Source organism: Equus asinus, chromosome 20, assembly GCF_041296235.1.
Source record: "Equus asinus isolate D_3611 breed Donkey chromosome 20, EquAss-T2T_v2, whole genome shotgun sequence".
In the NCBI taxonomy this organism is placed as follows: Eukaryota; Metazoa; Chordata; class Mammalia; order Perissodactyla; family Equidae; genus Equus; species Equus asinus.
The window spans coordinates 90,911,625-90,935,301 of NC_091809.1; the positions used below are offsets into that span (position 1 = coordinate 90,911,625).

General features: G+C 38.6%; 2 protein-coding genes across 2 annotated transcripts; both read right to left on the reverse strand.

Annotated features, from left to right (window-relative positions):
• Positions 1–855: 855 nt before the first annotated feature.
• On the reverse strand, positions 856–1,812 carry LOC106837756 (olfactory receptor 6B9). The gene has a single exon (XM_014851473.2). It carries the CDS (start codon positions 1,810–1,812, stop codon positions 856–858), a length of 957 nt encoding a protein of 318 aa, XP_014706959.2.
• Positions 1,813–21,924: 20,112 nt separating this feature from the next.
• LOC106837768 (olfactory receptor 6B9-like) lies at positions 21,925–22,914 on the reverse strand. The gene has a single exon (XM_044752978.2). The coding sequence runs from the start codon at positions 22,912–22,914 to the stop codon at positions 21,925–21,927; it is 990 nt and encodes a 329-aa protein (XP_044608913.2).
• Positions 22,915–23,677: the final 763 nt, after the last annotated feature.

Here is a 23,677-nt window from a genome sequence, read left to right on the forward strand (position 1 = left end):
ATATACATAATCATATATGTGTATTGTGTATATGTATATAATCTTGTTTTCTCTTTGCCATTACAGCTTAAGACTTCAAAGAAGCTTGTCTGTCATATTTTCCTAAATTTAAAAAATTAGTTAAAACAAGACATCATCAAGGTCAATTGATTATAAAAGGAATCAGTCTCCTAACCCCATTGGAAGCAATAAACAGGCCATAGCCATGAAATTGACTACAGCAGAACCTCTCTGTGTACTCTTCCTAAGATAGAGAGGACTTTTAAAACAAGACAAAATCAAAATGAAAAAATCTCAGGGGCTTGTCCAATGGTGCAGCAGTTAAGTTCACACATTCTACTTCAGCAGCCTGGAATTCATTTGTACTGATCCCAGGTGCAGACCTGCACACTGCTTGTCAAGCCATGCTGCGGCAGGCATCCCACATATAAAGTAGAGGAAAATGAGCACAGCTGTTAGCTCAGGGCCAGTCTTTTCAGCAGAAAGAGGAGGATTGGAGGCAGATGTTAGCTCTGGGTAAATCTTCCTCCAAAAAAAAAAAAAAGAGGAAAATCTCACCAACAGAATTCTAAAAACTAGTTGGATAACTGATTATTTTTTAATATCTTCCAAAAAAATAAAATTATTTTATAACTCTTTTAGTAATATATGTCCCGTAGAGTTCTGATTATTTCACTCACTGCCTTATAAAAGGAAACATTTAATGAAGGAAAGGAGATTTTCTTTTACATCTGGCCCCTTATCTCTAAGTTATTGTACTATGTCAGTTTGTTTACAATTGCAGACTTTCACCTAATGAAGGTATTTTTTGAGGTTAAGTCGAATGATGAAAAGAGAAGGAATATCTGGATGTCTTCAGCAAAGAGAATCTCTCAAGAAAAGGGATCGGCCACTTGCCATGGTTTTTCTGATGGCATCTTTGACATCCTTGTTCCTCAGGCAGTAGATGATAGGATTGAGCATGGGAGTAAAGACTGCATATATGACTGAGATCAATTTGTTAGAATTAAATGAAGTAATAGCCCGAGGTCGGACATACATGAAGATCACAGCTGTGTAGAAGATGACCACCACGGTAAGATGAGAGGCACAGGTAGAGAAGGCCTTCCACTGCCCAGTGGCCGAGGGAATGTGGAGGATGGTAGAGACAATGAAGACGTAGGAGAGGACAGTGGCTGAGAGAGGAAACACAAGGATGATGATGGCTAGTGCAAAGTCCACCAACTCAGCCATGGAAAAGTCCGTGCAGGCCAGTTTGAGGATAGGGGACACATCACAGAAAAAATGGTTCAAGATATTATTGCCACAGAAGGCAACTTGGGAGATAAAGTATACTTTTGTCATGGAGATGGTGAAGCCACTCACCCAGGAACTGATGGTCAGCTGAATACAAAATCCTGTGGTCATGATGACTGGATAGCGAAGAGGCAAACATATAGCCACATAACGGTCATAGGCCATGGCAGCCAATAGCACACATTCAGTACAGGCAAGTGAGATGAAGAAATAGAGCTGAGTCATACATCCCAGGAAAGATATGGTATTGGGACGAAGTAGAAACCCAGTCAGCATCTTGGGGACTGTGACAGATATATACCAGGTCTCCAGAAAGGACATGGTCCCCAGAAAATAGTACATGGGCTTGTGCAGGGACCCAGTGACCCATACAGTGAGGATTATGACCAAGTTTTCCAACAGCACAAACAAGTAGGTGATGAGGAAGAGGAGGAAAAGTAGGACCTGCAGCCAAGGGGAAGTTGGGAAGCCCACCAGGATCAACTCACTAATATGGGTGATATTTTTCTTCCACATGCTTAGGACACCAAAGACAAAGGATTTAATGACAATAGCACCAAACTGAACAGTGAAATCAACAGCTAGGGACCCTTAGGCTACAGGTACTTTATCATTAAACTTAACCCTGGTGTCATAATCTGGTCCTAGGGTGTGATTTGGGAGTCATGAGAGTCCATAAGACCCTCTCCAGAAAATCAGGCATTAGTACAGTATCGGAAAACAAATGCACCACAGACACAAAACTAAGGATCACAAAGTAGAATAATGAGGTCACATTCAGGGTTCAGGTCTTGAGATCTGGGTCAAAAATAGGTATTCAGGTAGTACTAGGAGTAAATACTTTCCTTATCAGCATATTCCCAGATTTCAGGGGCAGCTATAAGGTAGGAGACCACAGTGACTGGAATAAGTGCCAACGATGGTCCAGGAAGGAAGACAGGGAAGCAGGAAAGTTCAGAATCTGTAGACAATAAAAACAGAATATCAACAGGATAAAACCCTCCTGGCCAGGAGAATTGCTGACTTTGGCCTACTCCTCAACTGTATTGTATATCTGTACGTCTTTTGAAGACTCTGGCAAAGATGGTTAAAAATTATCTGCCTATTTTGGGGGTCATGGCCTGAAAAACTAAATGAAGTATGTCTGCTCTCTCAGAATAATTAAATGCATTTTGATTTTTTGGATGGTTGCAGATAACACTAATAATAATAGTTATAGATGTATATATATGTCTATATATATATACATCTATAACTATTATTTACATATATTAAAATTAACCCTATGTAGAGATATATATATGAAAAGTTTGTATGCAATAATTATGTATAATATATATTTATATAATAATTATATATGTAAAATAATTCACATTTGCTCCCGAATTAATTCGTGTGATTCATCAATATCCTCTTCAAAAAGACTGGTTCAAAATTGTTATACTGCAGAAATGAGCATTGCTTGATTAATTCTATCTCCTCCTTGACTCTGAAACCCCTCCTCATTGTGGACACGGCTTGAGGACAAGTTGCATAGGGAGCTGCCTTGGGAGAGGAGAGTCAGGAGATGCAACAACTCAAAAGGGTTCTGGGCTTCCCAGAACACAACATGATCTTAGGAGAGAACTGAAATTTAAAAACACTTTCTTCGTAAATGGAAATAGAAGAAAAAGAGAAGTAAAGATAAAAGTCAGCTTAAGACTATAAGTAAAATTATGATAAAAAAGATACTTTTCAAGGAGACCAATAGAGATGATCTAGAAAAAGAAATGCAGAATTAAGGGAGCTGGACATAAGAATAAGATGTGGAATTTCCTAGATAATTAGTAATTATTTCTGATATATATATATGTACTTTACGGCCTAATACCCCCAGATCTACAATATAATAGTTAGTTATATGTATCGAAAAGATTACCACAGTGAAATAGAACTCAAATTTGACTGCTATCTCCCCTAAAATGAATGATCCTTTAATTAATGTTAACAACTCTCTCTGGGAGGTAATTTTTACCAAGAGGTTTGAGTCAATGTGGAAACAGCCTAAATCTGAACAATTACAGAACAAGGTTGTGAAGGAATGTTTACATGAGAATGCACACTTCAGAAATCACAGAAAACAAAAGAGTTACATAACAAGAAATTCAACATGGACAAAAGAAGCCCCAGTATTCCGAGAGTACTACAGAATTAAGAAACTACAGAGCAGTGGGACAAATAATTGGAAGACCTGAATTGTAGTCCATGATTTCTCTCTCGTTAACTTTATAACCTGAAGCAAACCTCATCTAAACTTCAGTTCCCTTAAGAATGAAAAACAGCTCTAATACTAAAAAATTCAACAAATCATTCATAAAGACAATTTACGGCATTGTTAGTGGTTAAGATAAAGATTTTTTGATTACTTATTGGGGCCTAGCCCCACACTGCATATTGAAATTATAAAAATGAAAAAGTCAGATTTCTCCATTCAAAGTCTTGAGAAGGAGACAAAACAAGTAAAGAAGCCACTGCAGTTCAATGTGTTACAGTCATAAGAAAGATACATGCTCAGGTAGCTCCTAACACTGTCTTCAGAGGTGTCCTTCAAAGAAAGCAATGAGGCTTTCTAATCTGCACCAGGGCAGCTAGTCCAAATTTTGCTGGAGAAAAATCACAACCAAGAATACATGATATCAGCATAAATTTATGCTCATGGAACTCAATTGGCTCACAAACAATGGCTGGCTATCCTACACTATGTTTTAAATCACTTCACACTGCACTTTTCCCAAAGACTCTTGCGTCTGATTTCTAATCTGCCACCCCTCTCCTTCCTCCAACTCTGAGCAAAAAATTTTACTTCTTATTTTACAAAGACAAATGAGGCTACTGGGAGCATATTTATTCAGTCTCGTACTACCAGAACGTTGTGCTTACCTTCTGACATCTCTGTTTACTCCTTCCTTATTTATTAGCTAAAACTGATTTCTCCGTCTGCTCTGGATCCTATGCGTTATCTCAGGAAACTCATCTATCAGAAACAACATCTCTTTCTGTATATTAAAATCATTCCAGGGCTGGCCTGGTTGCATAGTGGTTAAGTCTGCATGCTCCAATTTGGTGGCCCAGGGTTTGCAAGTTTGGATCCCAGGCATGGACCTATGCACTGCTCATGAAGCCTTGCAACATCCCACATACAAAGTAGATGAATATTGGCACAGATGTTAACTCAGGGACAATCTTCCTAACACACACAGTAAAATCATTCTTTTCACAAATATTCACAGAGCACCTACTATGTGAAAGGCACTACTCTAGATGCTTGCTATAGGTCACTGAACAAAAAAGACAAAAACAGACTAAAAGCCCTCATCTTAAGAAGTTACATCTTAGTGGAGGGTTACAGGCAGTAAATACTGTCCTTCTCAAGAAGCTGTGTAAATGCAATAATAAAAATGTAGGAACTGGTAAGTTCTATGGAGGAAATAGATAGAGCAAGTTAAATAAAATCAGGAATGTGTAGAGTAATGGCAGGTTCAAATTTTAAGTAGGATGGTTGGGATAAGCCTCATTGAACACAGTCATGAAGAAGGTGAAGGCATTAGCTAATGTGGCTGTCTGGTGGAGGAGTTTTCCAGACAAAGGGAATAGAGAGTTCAAAGACCCTAAGGTAAGGCACAATGTGAGGAACAGCAAGGAGTCTAGTATGGTTGGAGCAGAGTGAGTGGAAAAGACAAATGAAGTCAGAGAAGCAAGGGTTAGGGGAGATGATGATGAGCGTATCACCATGGTCTTTTTAAGCACTTGTAAGCATGTTGGCTTTTACTCTGGGTAGATTGGGGCCACTTTGGAAGGTTTTGAGCAGTTGAGTGACCTGATCTTATCAGTGTTTTAAGAGTTCTTCTGGTAAGTTCTTCTTCTCTGGATAATTTCCTACAAGTGTTAAAGTTGACCAATCAATTATCTCTGTTCCAGAAATAATCCTTCTTTACCAGTCATATTTATGTATCTGCTTCAGAACACTGTCCCATCAATTAACCCCTCCCTTTCCTTGCCTTTGACTGTTTACTTTCTACTGCTACTACCTCTCTGGTAATGTCAAGATCTTTCTCACTTTAAAAATATTAGTTTTAGTTTCCCAATCCATGATCCCGCTCCTCATCCCAGCCCCCATACCTTTATCCCTACCATGGGCCAGGTAGTTCCAGGCACTCAAACCACCAAGACAAACAGACATTGGAGCTGTCTAGTATAGGAGAAAGAAGGGAACAGAGAGTTAGAATATAATGTAATAAGCATTGCAATAGAATATTGAGGATTCTAATACTCAATAGAATACTGTGCATTGGGAAGCAAGCGTAGAGAGAGAATAATTTTTTGCCAGAGGCACCCAGAAAGCCTTCACCAAAGAGATGTCATTTGAATGGAAATGAAGCATTGTAGAGTTTTGGGGGAAAAGAGAAATAGCAAGGAGAGAAAACAGCAAATGCAAAGGCAGACAGTAAAGAGACAAAGTGTCGATAAGATGATTCACATTTTGATTAGAAAGAATTGGTGGCATGGAGGAAAGAAATGGCTCAAGACAAGACTAGAGGATGAGGTTATATACTATTAGTCCTAATAATTCACACTTTTATCTATAACTTTTTACTAATTCTCACCATTTCCAACACACTGAGTCATGCAACATCTGACAGAATACCTCTTGCCGCAGTGACCACATATGGAAAACAAGATGAGTCTCATTTACATATTCTTTAATATTATCCTGAGGTCTCTTGATATTTTAGTTTTGAAACTTAGAGTAAGTTGATAGTATTGTATTGCCTCAGACATGACCTAGCTCTCTACATATACCCCCCATTCTGGACATGAATGAGGGCCTCATGTCCTACACTTACTCTCTGCTGAACACTCACCCAGTTTTCCCATTGGCTTTCATGATCTTCACTCCTCATCTCTGCCTTTGCCTGTCCAATCTGTCCAATAGTAAGAATATTCATCATTTACTGGGTACCCATCCTATAGCAGAATTTGTACAAAGTCCTATACATATTTTGTATCACTTAATTCTCACAATAACCTAATAAGGCAGATATTCTTGCTCCCACAAGTAATAGGGTAAATAATTGGCTAAATTCATACAAGTAAAAAGTGGTAGATATGGAGTTTAACCTAAGACTGTCAATCTGTATACTCTTTCTACTATGCAATAATCTTCCTTCTCTAAGTATTGCTTCCCATCTCTCTCTCTTCCCACTGCCACACTCCCAAGTCACACGCCAAATATTGTAGAACATTAGTCAGTTTTTTCCTTATTTCTTTACCACCTCACCCCCTCTCCTGATCCCCAGTCTAGACCCTCACAGTGAAACCAATTTTCCCTTTCATTCAAGTCTTTCATGTCCAAACTCTTCACTCCTGAATTTAGCCTTTACACCCCATCTGAGCCTTTATAATCAATCTATAATTCCAAAGCCTAATTTGTCTAGCTGTTTTCCATTCACAACTTGCCTTCCAAGTTTATCTAACATTCAAGACATCCTAATATTTGTGATACTTTTCATCCCACATCTAGGTAGATGCCCAAATGTGTTTAAAGTCTGAATCTACATGACCTCCCCAACTGTACATTGGCCTCTGATCCAGCCACTGACCTGATGTGTTCCATCCCATTGCTGCCCACTTCCTAACATGAAGGTCTTTATAAACAGTGCAAATACTGGGAGGGATTTTGTGTAATGAGAGTGGAAGCTAGGATGGAAAGGAGAATCGAAGTTCAAGCCTCATCACAGATAGAGTAGACTTGCCTTGCAAGGGGCTGGAACCCATATAGAGGCAGGCAAAAGGGCTATTGTCCATTTAACACAACATTTCTAGATACTAAATAGTATTCCTGTCTCCAGATTGAGTGATCTTGATACAATATAAATATGAACTTGTGACTTCCCAGTTTAAATCCTTCAGTGGCTACTATACGTCTGAACTTCTTACACTCCATAGTAGGTCCCTCATGATGTGATCCCCACATTTCTCATATCCTAATCTTCTTCCTTTGTCAGATACTCAACTCAAGCTTGAGCCACATTTGCATATACTCTGTATTCTACTTGAAATTCATTCTAACTCTTGCCACCCGGCAAATGCCTACTCAGATTCATCCTTTCAAACCATAAAACTATGCCTAACATTACACTCCCACCCTGCACCCTACAATCTCCACCTCCTGAGCATCACCCCAGCCATCTGGCTTTGTAACATTTTGGAACTTAGAGCGTCATTTAATGATAACCTACCGTTTTGCTTACCTGTCATCATTACGAGATTTGTGGACTCCTTGAAAATACCAATTTTATCCTATTTTCAACTTGTTCATCTTTTTATCACTAGTGTCTAGCACAGTTCCTGATGCATGGTTGGCACTCAATAAGCAAATAATTTGTGATGTTAAATTAAGACCAGTTATCCCACCTCAGTGCATGCTGTTTATTTTTCTTTAGGAACCTGAGTGAAGAAGATCATCTTGGTTGAATCTGGCTTGGAGATCTTGGTTCAGATGTCTAGTGGTCAGATCTGTGGAAAAGTGTTCCAGAGATTATGGCCTATGTTACTTCTTTGAGTCTTTGCCTCTCCACCTGAGAGAAGTTGCAGTTGGTGACAGAAAGGAAAAAGGAAAAGAAGGAGGAAAGGAAATAAAGGAGAGGCTTTTGAATAGCCTGATCTAAATTCTGGAAAACTGATGCTCTATGAAATGCAAGAGTTGCATGACTTTGTGATTTTCCTTACCTTGGAAAGATTCTGGGGTCTAGATGGGTTATAGGGAAATGAAAAATTATTCCACTATTGATTCAAAGAAAATGCAACATCACTTCAATTCATATTTGTGGTAAGATTTTTAAATTCAGCGGTTACTTCTGGGCCTGTTGGATGCCCCTGCTGGATGATAAGAGCTCAAGATTGGAGAGATGTTTCTGTTTCATATGTTTTTTCTCTGTTATCTGTTCAGCATGTGTCTCTTCCCACTCCTCTCTCTCTCTCTTGCTCTCTCTCTGTCTCTCAATCTCATTCTCTGTTTTTCTGCCACTGAAATTGGACTGGCTTTGTGTTTTGACTCCTCCCACAGTCCTCACCCAGACAGAACGAAGAGCTGGACAGGTACGGGATGTAATGAGCCCACTGCTCAATAAAGACAATTATTCTTTAAAAATACACTTCCTTAGGGATCTGATTCACAAATGCTATAGGAGTTTCAAGAAAAATAATAACAAAAATGTTAGAGAAATTTCCCTAGTGATCTCCAAGGGTCAACAAACAGTGAAGATGCTAGACGATTATCAGAGAGAGAAATAGAGAGGAAGAGCAACAAGTTCATGGCAAATCAGCCTGGTGACAGATCTTAGCTCTACTCCCAAACTTTGATTTTCCTTCCTCTCCATGGTTGTCTGGGAAGTAACTATTATTGGTGACCCATTATTTTAAAGCATTAATGTTATCCAGAGGGGGTGCTGCTGAGTGGATCATAATATACAAAAGACGACAATGGTGTTAAGAGTACATACTAAGCTCTAGGGAGAAGCACATCTTTCCTTCCCCTCTCCCTACTCAAGAGAAGGGTACCCCCAAGCATCAAGACACATGATTGCACATAAGGCTATGGAGTCAAGCTTTGGTTGGTAAAGTAAACTTAGAAGTAGCCAGTTTGGGCTCTTTTATCTTTCAAGGAAACTTCTCTTGTCTTGGCTCTTCCTTTTGGATTATTTTACATTGCTCTTCTCTTTCATGTCTCATGTACATTTTTATTGAGAATAACCTGAAGAAGAGGTTTAGAAGGAGGAATAGCCATTCTTAGAGATCCAAGAAGAAACTAAGCCAGGATCCAAAACAAAAGAGTGCAGGAGATGAGGCAAATGACACAGGGTACAGGCAGCTGATGGCATTTCAGCTCTAAACCTTAGATTGCAAGATTCTCTTTCTTACAATTTAATCTTTCCATGTCTCCTGTTGCCACCAGAGTGATAAGACTTGAGGGCCATGATTAGGCTGAGGGTCTGGGGAAAATTACAAGGAGATAGTTCAGACTTTTCAAAATCTAGGAGTTAGGACAGTGGAATAAAAAGTGACCTTGTGTCTCAGATCTAGTCCAGGCGTGCTAACCAATTAGGAGACTGAGGACACATATCTAATGTGTGACAGAATGTGTCTTTGCCTGCAACATCCCCTCTGCATATACCTCTCTTTGAATACAGCAAGTGTGGTCGCAACAGCTAAAGGTTATTGTCCAATATTTGGAGATATTCTTAGTTCCCTGTGAAATACTTTTCTATTAGAGGTAATACCAATAAACATAAGTGTATCGATAGGTAGAATTTTGGTGCCATCTTTAAGGCATTCATGTGAACATGTTTTCAGGGCTAAAATTCATGGGTGAGAACAAACATAAGCTTTTTATTTCTCAATTTATCTAAATAAAAACACATAGAAAGTTATTAATAGTATATCAATTTATTCATTCAATTAATAACCATTATTAAAAACAAAATTATATGGGCTGGCAGGGTAGCATAGTGATTAGGTTCACGTGTTCTGCTCTGGCAGTCCAGGATTTGCAGGTTCGGATGCTGAGCATGGACCTGCATACCACTCATCAGGCCTTGCATCCCACATACAAAGTGGAGGAATATTAGCAACAGATGTTAGCTCAAGGCCAATCTATCTTCCTCACCAAAAAATTAAATTAAATTAAATAATTATAAAATTCAACAAAAATATTTATTACTATATTTACCTGATTACTTTCATTGTGCATAAAAGGTAGGGTTTCCTATGATATATTTCCATGCATGCTTATAAAGAACTCTGCTTCACAATATTTATAAGATTTACTGATTTGGTTAATTTTTTTTAAAGATTGGCACCTGAGCTAACAACTGTTGCCAGTCTATCTTTTTTTCTTTCTGTTTTTTCTCCCCAAATTCCCCCGGTACGTAGTTGTATATTTTAGTTGTGGGTCCTTTTAGTTGTGGCATGTGGGATGCCGCCTCAACGTGGCCCGATGAGCGGTGCCATGTCCGCACCCAGAATCCGAACCAGCAAAATCCTGAGCCGCCGCAACGGAGCACGCAAACTTCATCGCTCAGCCGTGGGGCCGGCCCCAGATTTGGTTAATTTGATTATCAATAACTGAAACATTGGAATTCTAGGATAATTCCAGATACTTAAGGAACTAGTTAAATTATCCATTCAGTGTCTCGTTCCAGAAAGCTTTAAGTTATTCTAAACTTTAATTCCTCTACCCCGAAACACTCCAGTAAATCAAATAACTAAAATCGTCTCTACTTCAAAGATGCAGGGACTACCATTGGTAGGTTCATAGGAACAGCTGTGAACACATAAGAGAAACTCTTTGAAGAAAGCTGAAGCTGATATTAATGTTTTGTGCCTGCTTTGTGTGAAAAACTTCACGTGTGTCATCTACTTTAGTGCTTCCAACAACTCTAAGAAATGTTATTAATATTCCCAGTTTTCAAATGAGAAAATCAAGGTTCAGAATAAATAATAATTTTCCCACGGTGATTGTATCCATCAGTGTTCTGTTATAGATAGTGGAATTCACCTTACCTAGTAGAAGCAGAAAGAGCATTTGGTTCTTGTCAAATCATTGAGAGGGCTGGAGTAGGGGACTTTTGCCTGAGCCCCAGGAAGACCTTTCAGCCTCCAGAATCCCCATCTCAACCATAACTTCTTGTATTGAAAATTGCTGCTGTTGTTACTGCTTCCTCTCCAGGGCTAATGATCCAGAAGCTGTTGGCTCCAGAACTTTGATAATAATCCACCTTAGCTAAATGAATGCCCCACACTCTGCCTCCCTTTGCATGTGACTTACCTGTGAATCAAAGTCTCATAGAAGCACATCAGACAGGAACCTACGCATGAATGAAAGCTTGAGAACTGTAGTTTTAAGCTTTTCAGACTCAACACGTTAAAAAAAAAAAACTGAAGTGAATATGAATAACTAATCCATTATATTTGCCTTAGTCAAAAAATTGGAAGAGTTAGAGAGAGAAGAATATTTAAAATTGAAACTATGCCAGAATACTTGGAAGGCATGAGCACAGTGGTTATGACGTGAAAGTGTTACATACATTCAGAAAGAGATTTATTCACCAAATATCTACTGACCATTAAATATGCAATAAGTGGAAATAATGTTTACTAACTGTGAGTCATAAAGAGATGTCTGTGATATAAGAAACTTACAATCTAGTATGAGAAACAATATGTGTATTTGCATCATTTTCAGCATAAGGCAGAGTTTGGAAGAGTGTGATAGCCAAGATATTGTCACACTGAACAGGACTTAAGTGTAGCTAGAGGTCATTTCTTCTCAATAAGTGTGGAAATAAAGCTGAAAGTTGGAAAAAACAGGAAAGCATCATGGAAGACTTGCGACTCCAGTTGAGTTTTAAAGATATTATGAGTAATTTTTTTATCTCGTATTTTGTTGAATAATTTAGAATAATGTGTGTCAAATGCTGTGCCAGATGCATTCATATATATTCATTTTCATTTAATCTTCATACCAACTTTTGAAGGTAGATATTATGACCCACCTTTCACAAATGAGGAAACTGAAGCTCAAAGAAACCAAAGTTCTAATAGCCTACCAAAAAACACAAAGCTAACAACTGATAATGCCAGAGACTTAAGCTAAATATTTGCCTCCCCAGACCAGATTCTTTCCCAGTATTTTCCCATTTATACAATTGCCAAAGAAGCTGTTTTAAAAGTCTGATTATGCAGTTGATGTCAACACCATGATGAAGTGAGTTGTTCCCTTTGTCTCTCCCCTCCAAGTTATAGCTAGAATGACATTCATTCACCAACAGAGGATCCCTATGCAGCACAACGGGATGCCAGAGAGATCTACGCAGCTATACATCTGGAGGTGGGCGGACTAGATCCCTGGAAAGCAGTGGACTTAGGTCAGTGCACACTGCCCTCTCTCCAGTGGCAGTGATCCAGGTCTCAGATCCTCACACAGAAGCCCAGCACAACTGTAAGTCGAGGTGGGGCAGCCCGACCCACATGGAAACACTTTCACAAAGTGGTAGCCCAGCTCACGGGAACACCCACTGTGCTGTGGCAGCCCTGTGAACAGAAATGCTCCCAACTGAATGCTGGTGGCTCAGCCCCCACATAGGCATATGTCCTGCCTAGTAATGCAGCTCAGCCTAACTTCCCACGAGCACTGGCCTGTGCAAAAGAAAGTACCCTTCCTGCCTACTGGAGTAGCTCAGCCAAGCACAGCAGCCCTGTCTGCATGAGACTAACCCACCCCTCCTGCTAAGCACAGAGACCCTGCCTACATGAGCACAACCTCCTGACTAAGTACATGAAGCCAATAGAACTCCAAATTACATCAGTGCAAAAAGACCTTGTCCAAGTCATATAACATTAAAACTGGCAAACTTCAATGACAAAGGAAAAATATTAAGGGCAGCAAAGCAGAAGAAAATAACCTACAGGCTATCAGTGGATTTCTCAGCAGAAACCTTACAGGCTAGGAGAGAATGGAATGATATACTCAAAATACTGAAATACAGAAACTTTCAGTAAAGAATACTCCATCCAGCAAAACTCTCCTTCAGATATGATGAAGAAATAAAAGCTTTCCCAGATCAACAAAAGCTGAGGGAGTTCATTGCCACTAGACCTGCCTTACAAGAAATGATGAAGGAAGCCCTCCTACCTGAAACAAAAAGGTTAAGGTTTACAAAGTTTTGAGCAAGACGATAATCGGGTAGACAAAACCAGAAAATTGATACTCTCCATCAGAATAGGTTAACCAACACTTAATTGTAACGTACAAGGTAAAGGGAAGAAGAGCATCAAAAATAGTTACAAACAATTCAGTTTAGTCACAAACTCACAACACAAAAAAGAAGAATATGTGACAACAATAACTCAGAGGTGAAGATGAAAGGGATGGAACCTGCTTAGGCTAATGGAGATAAGAGGCCTTCAGAAAATGTGCTATCTCATCTATGAGATCTTTTATATAAACCTCATGGTAACCACTAAACAAAAAAATCAGAGCAAAGCCACAAATTGTAAAGAGAAAACTGAGAAAACCATCACAGAAAACCACAAAACTGAAATGGCAGTCAGAAATACAAGGGAAAAGAAATAATGAAAATATAGAACAACTGGAAGACAAGCGATAAAATGTCAGTATTAAGCCCTCATATATCAATAATCACTCTAAATGTAAATGGATCGAATTCTCCAATCAAAAGGTACAGTCAGAGTGGCTGGATGGATTAAAAGACAAGACCCAACAATGTGCTGCCTCCAGGAAACACATCTCAACTCTAAAGATTAACATAGGCTCAGAGTTAAGGGATGGAAAAAACTCCAAGCAAATGGTGAGCAAAAGAAAGTAGTTGTTGCCATACTTCTCAGACAAAGCAGACTTCTGGATAAAAAACACAATGAAAGACAAAGAGGTGCAGTATATAATGATAAAAGGGACATTCCTCCAAGAAGACATAACACTTACGAATATATATGCACCTAACATAGGAGCACCAAAGTGTATAAAGCAGCTATTAAGAGACCTAAAGGGAGATACTGACAGCAGCACAAGAATAGTAGGGGACCTCAACACCCCACTTAGATCAATGGGTAGATCATTCAGAGAGAAAGTCAATAAAGAAGTAGTGGTGTTAAAAGAAATACTGGACCAGATAGACTTAATAAATATACAGAGAACATTCTATCAAAAATAAAAAGCAGCATACATATTCTTCTCAAAACAACAGGATACAGATTCTTCTCAATGCACATGGAACATTTTCTTTTTTTTTTTTTTTTTATTTTATTTTTTTTTTAAAGATTTTATTTTTTCCTTTTTCTCCCCAAAGCCCCCCGGTACATAGTTGTGTATTCTTCGTTGTGGGTTCCTCTAGTTGTGGCATGTGGGACGCTGCCTCAGCGTGGTCTGACGAGCAGTGCCATGTCCGCGCCCAGGATTCAAACCGACGAAACACTGGGCCGCCTGCAGCGGAGCGCGCGAACTTAACCACTCGGCCATGGGGCCAGCCCCGCACATGGAACATTTTCAATGAAAGACCATATATTGTGAAACAAGGCAAGCCTCAATAAATTAGAGATGATTGAAATCTTATCAAGCATCTTTTCTGGCCACAATGCTATGAAACTAGAAGTAAACTACAGGAAAAAAGCTAGGAAATTTACAAATATGTGGAAATTTTAAAAAATGCTACTAAAGTACCATTGAATCAATGAAGAAATAAAAATACCTGGAGACAAATGAAAATGAAAATATACATACTAACTCTTATGGGATGTGGCAAAAGTAGTACTAAGAGGGAAATTTATAGCAATACAGGCCTACCTCAAGAAAGAAGAAAATCTCAAATAAGTAATCTTAAACTACACCTAACAGAACTAGAAAAAGAAGAACAAACAAAGCCTAAAGCCAGCAGAAGGAAATAATAAAAGTTAGAGCAGAAATAAATGAAATAGAGACTGAAAAAAACAAAAGAAATGATCAATGAAAGTAAGAGCTGGTTCTTTGAGAAGATAAACAAAATTGACAAACCCTTAGCCAGACTCACTAAGAAAAAAAGAGAAGGCTCAAATAAATAAAATTAAAAATAAAAGAGGAGGAATTACAATGGATACCACAGAAATACAAAGGATTACAAGAGAATGCTATGAATAACTATATGCTAACAAATTGGATGACCTAGAAGAAATAGATAAATTCTCAGAATCATACAACCTCCCAAACTGAATCAAGAAGAAATAGAGAATCTGAATAGACCAATCACAAGGAAAGAGATTGAAACAACAATCAAAAACCTTCCTAAAATTAAAAGTTCAGGGCTAGATGGCTTCTAGAGAATTCTGGAGAATTCTACCAAACGTTCAAAGAATTAATACCTATCCTTCTCAAACTATTCCAAAAGACTGAAGAAGATGAAATGTTTCCTAACTCATTCTGTGAGGCCAACATTACCCTGATACCTAAACCAGACAAGGACAACACAAGGAAGGAAAATTACAGGCAAATATCACTAATTGACATAGATGCAAAAATCCTCAACAAAATATTGGCATATAAAATACAACAATACATTAAAAGGACCATGCACCATGACCAAGTAGGATTTATTCCAGGGATGCAGGGATGGTTCAACATCCACAAGTCAAAAAATGTGACATACCACATTAGCAAACTCAGGGAAAAAAAAATCACATGATCATCTCAATAGATGCAGAGAAACTATTTGACAAGAGCCAACAACCATTTGTGATAAAAACTCTCAATGAAATGGGTATAGAAGGAAAGTACTTCAACATAATAAAGCCCATATATGACAAACCCACAGGCAACATCATACTAAATGGTGAAAAACTGAAAGTCATCCCTCTGAGAACAGGAACAAGACAAGGTGCCCATTCTCACCTCTCCTGTGCAACATAGTACTGGAGGTTTTGCCAGAGTGATTAGGCAAGAAAAAGAAATAAAAGATATCCAAACTGGAAAGGATGAAGTAAACCTCTTGCTGTTTTCAGATGACATGATTCTCTATATAGAAAATCCTAAAGAATCCACCAAATAGTTCAAAACTATTTGCAATACAACAACTACAGCAAAGTCAAAAACTACAACAACGTTGCAGATACAAAATCAACCTACAAAAATCAGTTCCATTTCTATATGCTAACAATGAACTAGTATAAAGAAAAGTTAAGAATATAATCTCATTTACAATCACAACAGAAAAAATAAAATATCTAGGGATAAATTTAACCAAGGATAGGAATGACCTATACGCCAAAAACTGTAAGACGTTGTTGAAAGAAATCAAAGACATAAAGAAGTGGAAAGATATTCCAAGAGCAATCTACAGATTCAATGCAATCTCAATCAAAATCCCAATGACTCTCTTCATAGAAATAGAACAAAGAATCCTAAAATTTGTATGGAATAACAAAAGACAACAAATAGCCAATGCAATCCTAAGAAAAAAGATCAAAGCTGGAGGCACCACCATCCTGGACTTCAAAATGTATTACAAAGTTATAGTAATCAAAACAGCATAGTACTGGTACAAAAACAGACACAGAGCAGTGGAACAGAATTGAAAGCCAAGAAATAAAACCACACATCTACGGACAGCTAATCTTCAACAAAGGAGGCAAGAACATACAATAGAGAAAGGAAAGTCTCTTCAATAAGTGGTGCTGGGAAAACTAGACAGTAACATGAAAAGAAGGAAAGTTAACTATTATCTTGCACCAAACACTAAAAATTAACTCAAAATGGATTAAAGGCTTGGATGTAAGACCTGAAATCATAAAACTCCTAGAAGAAAATTTAGGCAAAACACTCTTTGACATCAGTCCTTGCAGCATCTGTTCAAATAGCATGTCTACTCAGGCATAGCAAACAAAAGAAAAAATAAACAAATGGGACTACATCAGACTAAAAGACTTCTGCAAGGCAAAGGAAACCACGAACAGAACAAAAAGAAAACCCACCAACTGGGAGAAAATATTTGCAAATCATATATCCAACAAAAGGTTAATTTCCAAAATATATAAAGAACTCATGCAACTCAACAACAGTAAAACAAATAACCCAATCAAAAAATGGACAGAGGATATGAACAAATATTTTTCCAAGAAGATATACAGATGAGCAACAGGCACATGAAAAGATGTTCAACATCACTAATTATTGGAGATATGCAAATCCAAACTACAGTGAGATATCACTTTACACCCATCAGAGGGCTATAATTAATAAGACAAAAAATAACAAATGTTAGAGAGGATGTAGAGAAAAGGGAACCCTCATAAACTATTAAAGGGAATGCAAACTGTTGCAGCTACCATGGAAAACAGTATTGAGTTTTCCCAAAAACTTAAAAATAGGAATACCATATGATCCAGTCATCCAACTACTGGGTACTTATCCAAAGAACAGGAAATCAGCAACACAAAGAGATCTATGTACCCCTGTATTCATTGCACTGTTTTTCACAGTAGCCAAGAGGTGTAAGCAATGCAAGCGCCCATCGACTGATAAATGGAGAAAGAAGATGTGGTGTGTATATTCAATGGAATACTACTGAGCCATAAAAATGAGAAAATTGTCCCATTTGCAACAACATGGATGGAACTTGAGGATATTGTGTAAGCAAAATAAGCCAGAGAAAGACAAACACCATATGATTTCACTCATATGTGGAAGATAAATACATGGATAAGAACAGATTAGTGGTTACCAGAGGAGAAGGAGGTGAGGGGTGGGTCGAAGGGGTAAAGGGGCACATATGTATGGTGATGGATGAAAACTAGACTATTGGTGATGAGCATGATGCAGTCTATACAGAAACTGATATATAATAGTGTACACCTGAAATTACACAATTTTTTAAACGAATATGACCTCAATAAAATAACTTTAAAAAAAGACTGATTATGTTATTTATTAAAAGATAGTAAACCTCAGTGAGAGAGTTAGATGCACATTTGAAAATATATTGGGGAAATTCTTCTACAGATAATAAAATATAGTCTGATTTACTTTGATAAGAGAAGCAGTGGAACTAAAAGGGAAAAGTAAAGGGGTAGTTATGTGAAGTAAACTTACTTGGACTGGTTCTGAGCGGAAATGACTGCTTCCTAGTGGCATATACAGTCTTCCAGTCATTGGCCGAGAAGCTAGGCATAGTATATTCAAGACCTGGGTTTAAATTTGCTGTATGTTTTAACTCAGACATCTCAGAATCAATTCAATTTGGCAGCGGTATCACTGGGATGGAAGAAAGGTCGAAGTTTTTTTACAGAGAGATACTTGAAAAATTAAATGTAGAACAAACGGTTTTCTATTTTAATTCAAGTTCTGTCATATAGCAGATAAAAAGTGAGGTTTGCTTATGTTATATTACTGATTTCAAAATATAAACACACATATGTTTTAAAGTAGTATATTTATTGCAAGCATTCTCAATGAGATTTATTTCAATTTGACTAATATTTGTTTAATGCCATATCAGTCAAAATCCCAGGAAGAAACAGAAAGCAGTTTCTGCTGAAATTATTGATTAGAATTAATTTTCACAACTATTCTCTAAGTTTGGGCAAGGTGAAGACAACAGAAGGGATGCAGAGTCATGTAAGAAGTAGCAGTGCGGAAAGCAGTGATGGCTGCAGACTTGGAAGGGGTGCCCCTTTTGCATGCGTTGTAGTCATTGCCAGAGCCATGGAACCCACTGGAAGTAGGGGAAAATCCTTTGTCATCTCTTTTCTGGCATCCTTCAGTTTTCTGCTGATGCCTCCCATTCACCCAACCAAATTGGAAGCCAGAGGTTAACAGAGCCAGAGTGGTACAGCCCACAGGATCAATTCCTCTCAGCCCCTGGGAGATAGGGTACACAAAGGGGAAAAGGAGTGGAAAGAATAGATAACTGGAGGATGGGAATCAATAAACAGTACAAGTGCCTACAGTGTCAGGGGTGGCCGATATTGTAGACTCAAGGAAGAATACTGTTACTTTCTGCCCTCGAGAGTAGTGAGGAGTCAAACACAAACTGACATCTGTCATTCAGAATGAAAAGGTATAGCAGAGGAGGCCAAGTATTCAAAGCCAACTCACTTTGTTCCTGCTCCACTCTATCAGTGACTACCATTCACTTGGTAGACATACTACAAGCTAAAGAGCTAGTACTTGCAGAAACTGAAAATTCCTCTGTAGAACTTATTATATATCCATAAACCTATGTAGTAAGAGAAAATTCACAAACTGGTAAGATTTGTTTTGGTAAACATGAGTCTACTTCCTCACGTGACCCCTCTCTTCCTCATGTCACTTTTTGCTAATCATTGTTCAGTTCTTTGGATGTGCTGTTATTTCTCTTGATTGTTGGCCTTTTTTGTCTCTGCAATCCCTGACGTTCGCTACTCCCCACCATTTTACATCTGTCTAATTCTTTTAAGTGTTAGCCTAAAAGCTGCTTCAGCTGGAACATTTTCTCTGCTCACCATAGATCCACCTACCATTTGCTTCCATTACCCTGTACTTGCATCATCACATAACACTGAAGGTAATTATGCCTTTATCTTCCCTATTCATTATAGCTATTTGAAAGAAGAATCTGTGTCTATTTTTGTTGTTGTTGACCATTACATCTTCATAGGTTATTGGAGTGCTTGGCAAGGAATAGGGGCACAAGAAATACTGAATGAATGAAAGAATGAACGAATGAATGAAATTAAGCAGGAGAATTAGTATATTGTAATTATTGAGCACATTAAGCTGATTAATATCAGAATATATGTTTCATATTGGGGATCAGTATAAAGCAAGGTTGAACTGGTGTAGGTGGGGAAAAGTTCAGGTATTATTGAGATTCATGAATGCTAGAACTATTCCAAAATAATAATAATAATAAATAAAATGAGTGGGTCTTATTTCATTCGAGTTGAGAATTCTGAAGTAGTAGGGTAGGTAACATTCTAAAAGCAACATATAGGGAAGATTAGTACAGGATTGTTGAATAATGTTGAGGGTGGCTTAGGCCAAAATTGGAGACCAGCTTGAGACTCCCATTTCAAATGGATGGGATATAGAGCCAAGATAGCTCTTTCTGATTATTTCTTTCATATTTTGGTCTCAGTTTTATCAGTTTTGTGGAATTCTCCCTGGTATACCACATTTCCTTACCTAGTCAGCAGATGCCCCAATGCATCTAACAATCTCACTTATCTTAGAAATTTTGTATTTGTTTTTCACCTTATTTGTATGTTGAACGTTTGTTATATTGATGTGTTGAAGATTTCAGCTCAAACATATATTGATGAAATAGTACTCCATCAGCTTGGCGATAATTGTCACATATAGCATGGATGGCCACAAGATTTCAAGAGCCAAAAGTCTCAAGAGATATGTATCAACAGCAAAAGTTGCAGTAATACCAATTTTTTCATCTCTTGTGAAACTACTGATCCCATCCTTGTAATGATAAATGAGCTGTTATAGTCCTGGAAGGAGGCTAAAATTGGAAGAAGATTGCAAAATGATCTACAAGATTAATATCAATGGTAGCCCATCATCACTAACCCAATGGAATCACAAACAGCTTTCTCACTACCATCACTACCACACCACTATCACTTATCATCACAACTACACAGATTTTACTGACTATATTGCTTATTCCATCCAGGCATCAATGTTTTTTAACTCATGGGACCCTAGAACCACTATCACAGACTGTTAGATACAGAGAAAATCGAATACAGTTGATTATAGAGCTGGAGCCCCTGGCTTCAAATAAAAGCTTTGATATTTACTAAGTGTGCAATCTTGGAAAACATATTTAACATCTCTCTGTGTGCTTCAGTTTCCTGATCTGTAAAATCAGATAAGTAATGATAATTAACTCGTAGAGGTGTTACAAGAATAAAATAGTCCATTATGTGTAAAGTACTAATAACACCAGTGTTACCAAAAGTTTGGTCTCTGATCCCGATGTCAATCCAAATAACGAGAACAGAATCTTGGGAGAAAAAGGAAAGCTTTACTTTGCTAGGCAGAGGGAGCAAAGCAAGGGCTAGTGCCCCAAAAGTTGCTTGCTCCCTGTTAAGAAATAGGTAAGTGTTTTTATTTGAGGTTTTTGGTAGTAGAAGGGGACCATGGACTTCTTCGTCAGCATTTTCCCATTGGCCTGTGTCTGGGGCTGCTTCCAGTGGAGGAGACAAAGGATTTCTCAGATGAGTGTCCATGGCTGTTTATCTCCATGGTGGAAGGTAGACTCTGATGTCAGGAAGCCAAGGAGGTGGGCCTGGGAAGCTTCAGTTTCTTGATATTCTCTGGACATTAATTTCCCTGTAAAAGAACTTCAAGGTCCTGGGACTAGCTACAACTTTAGCAGGAGCCCAGTTTGAGGCCATCTGGGCTTTAACAATTTGTAACTTCTATTTGGTTGTAAAGCTCAGGGAGTTAGAGGTTAAAGAAACAAACACTTACAAATGAGTGTAACTAAAGACCCAGGAAACCAGGAGTGCAGGGTTTTAGCTTTAATCCCATACATGCCAGGTTCACTGTAGGGGAACCAATATCAGGGCTGATATTAACTAAGAGCCGGTAACACCAACTTATATATGTTAAATATTTATTACTCTGTCATTTCAAAATAATTATTAAATGTATAGAGTGTGTATTAAAATTAATTCAAGATTAAAGCAATATATAATGCATCCTGTTAATATTTTTAATTTTTTTTCTTTCTATGATATAATTTCTTTAAGAATCTAGATCTATAGAGCAAGCAAATATGCAGAACCATGATAAGTGTATGGGATGACATGCTTTCCAGGACACTGACTCCTCAAGGCAGTGGAGCTCAGCTAAGCAGGACGCACTGACCAAATCCCACAGTCTTTTCTTTTTTTTTTTAATAAAGATTTATTTTTTCCTTTTTCTCCCCAAAGCCCCCCAGTACATAGTTGTGTATTATTCGTTGTGGGTCCTTCTAGTTGTGGCATGTGGGACGCTGCCTCAGCGTGGTTTGATGAGCAGTGCCATGTCCGCGCCCAGGATTCGAACTAACGAAACACTGGGCCGCCTGCAGCGGAGCGCGTGAACTTAACCACTCGGCCACGGGGCCAGCCCCTAAATCCCACAGTCTTTTTGATAGCATTCTTGACTTCCTGGTTCCTAAGGCAGTAGATGAAGGGATTTAACATGGGTGTGAGGACTGCATACACAGCTGAGATTAGTTTGTTGGAATTAAATGATGCAATAGCTCTGGGCCGAACATACATGAAAATCATGGCTGTGTAATAAATTATGACTACAGTGAGGTGGGATGCACAGGTGGAGAAGGCTTTCTTCCTTCCTTGGCTGGAGGGTATACGCAGAATTGTAGAGACAATGTAGACATAGGAAAGGACGGTGGTGGTAAGAGGGAAGACAAGGATGAAAATAGCTAAGGCAAAGTCCACTAGCTCAGCTGTGGACATGTCTTTGCAGGCCAGTTTCAGGATTGGTGAGATGTCACAGAAAAAGTGGTTCATGACATTGGAACCACAAAAGGTGACATGTGAAATGAAACAGACCTTGATGACAGAGACCATGAAACCAGTCATATAGGAGGAAGTCACCAGCTGTGCACAATAACCTGGGGTCATGATGACTGGGTACCGGAGAGGGTGGCAGATGGCCACATAGCGGTCATAGGCCATGGCTGCTAGAAGCACACATTCTGTGCAGGCAAGTGAAATGAAGAAGTAGAGCTGGGTCATGCAACCTGTGAAGGAAATGTGCCGTCTCTGCAGGAGGAATCCATCTAGCATCTTGGGGACTGTGACGGAGACATACCAGACCTCCAGGAAAGACAAGCTGCTCAGGAAATAGTACATGGGCTTATGGAGGGAGCCAGTGACCCAAACCGCAAGCATGATGACAAGATTCTCCACTGCCACCAGCAGATAGACCACAAGGAAGAGGAAGAAGAGCAGGACTTGAAGCCATGGGGCAGTGGGGAAGCCCACCAGGATGAACTCGCTGACCAGAGTGATGTTTTCCTCCAGCATGACTAAGAGCCCTGAGAGGTATTGAAGTCTTCTGTGACAATACCACAAACAATGAACATGACTATGACATCAGACAAGAGACCAAGATAAGATAGTAAATCAGTCTTCCCTGTGAGTGAACTCATAAAATAACTTTGGTTAATATGGAGTCATCTTCTAATGTGAAGCACACATTTGCATCAAAATTTTTTATTGTTGTTTCTTTGTTTATTATGAATGTCTCCCAGAATCAAAGGAACTCCCACCCCTAACCCTCTCTCACCTGAGGAAATATTTGAATGTCACTATTCATGTCATTCCCAGCTCCTTTGTCAGTGAACATAGACCAATAGTCTCTCCCTTGTTGGTTCCAGATCTCTATTTAACTAGGAACTCACTGCACAAAGACTTTTTTCCCCACCTGAAAGGAAACAAAGTTTAGTATTTGGGTGATCCATTGACTGTAGTCCTTTGATTCAGCACAGTTTCTTCAGAATAGTGTCTGTGGAAATTAAAAAGTGATATAACTTCCTCACAAATTCCTTAGTGACACTCCAATTGCTTTTGAATAAACATGGAAATGTTTTCATTATCACACATAGGACGCATTTAATATATTGATCCCTACCTACTTCTCCAGCTTCATGTCTTGTGACCATCTATGTGGTATTTCATGCTCGAGACATACTTTCCTAGTTTCTTCTTCCCACACACATTATAATCACTCTTGCACTTACATACACTCTTCCCTCTTCCAGTTATGCCCATTCCAAAATCTTTAGCT

Coding starts and splice junctions, on each gene's coding strand:
- LOC106837756 (XM_014851473.2), bottom strand. CDS start 1,812: ATGTGGAAGAAAAATATCACCCATATTAGTGAGTTGATCCTGGTGGGC.
- LOC106837768 (XM_044752978.2), bottom strand. CDS start 22,914: ATGCTGGAGGAAAACATCACTCTGGTCAGCGAGTTCATCCTGGTGGGC.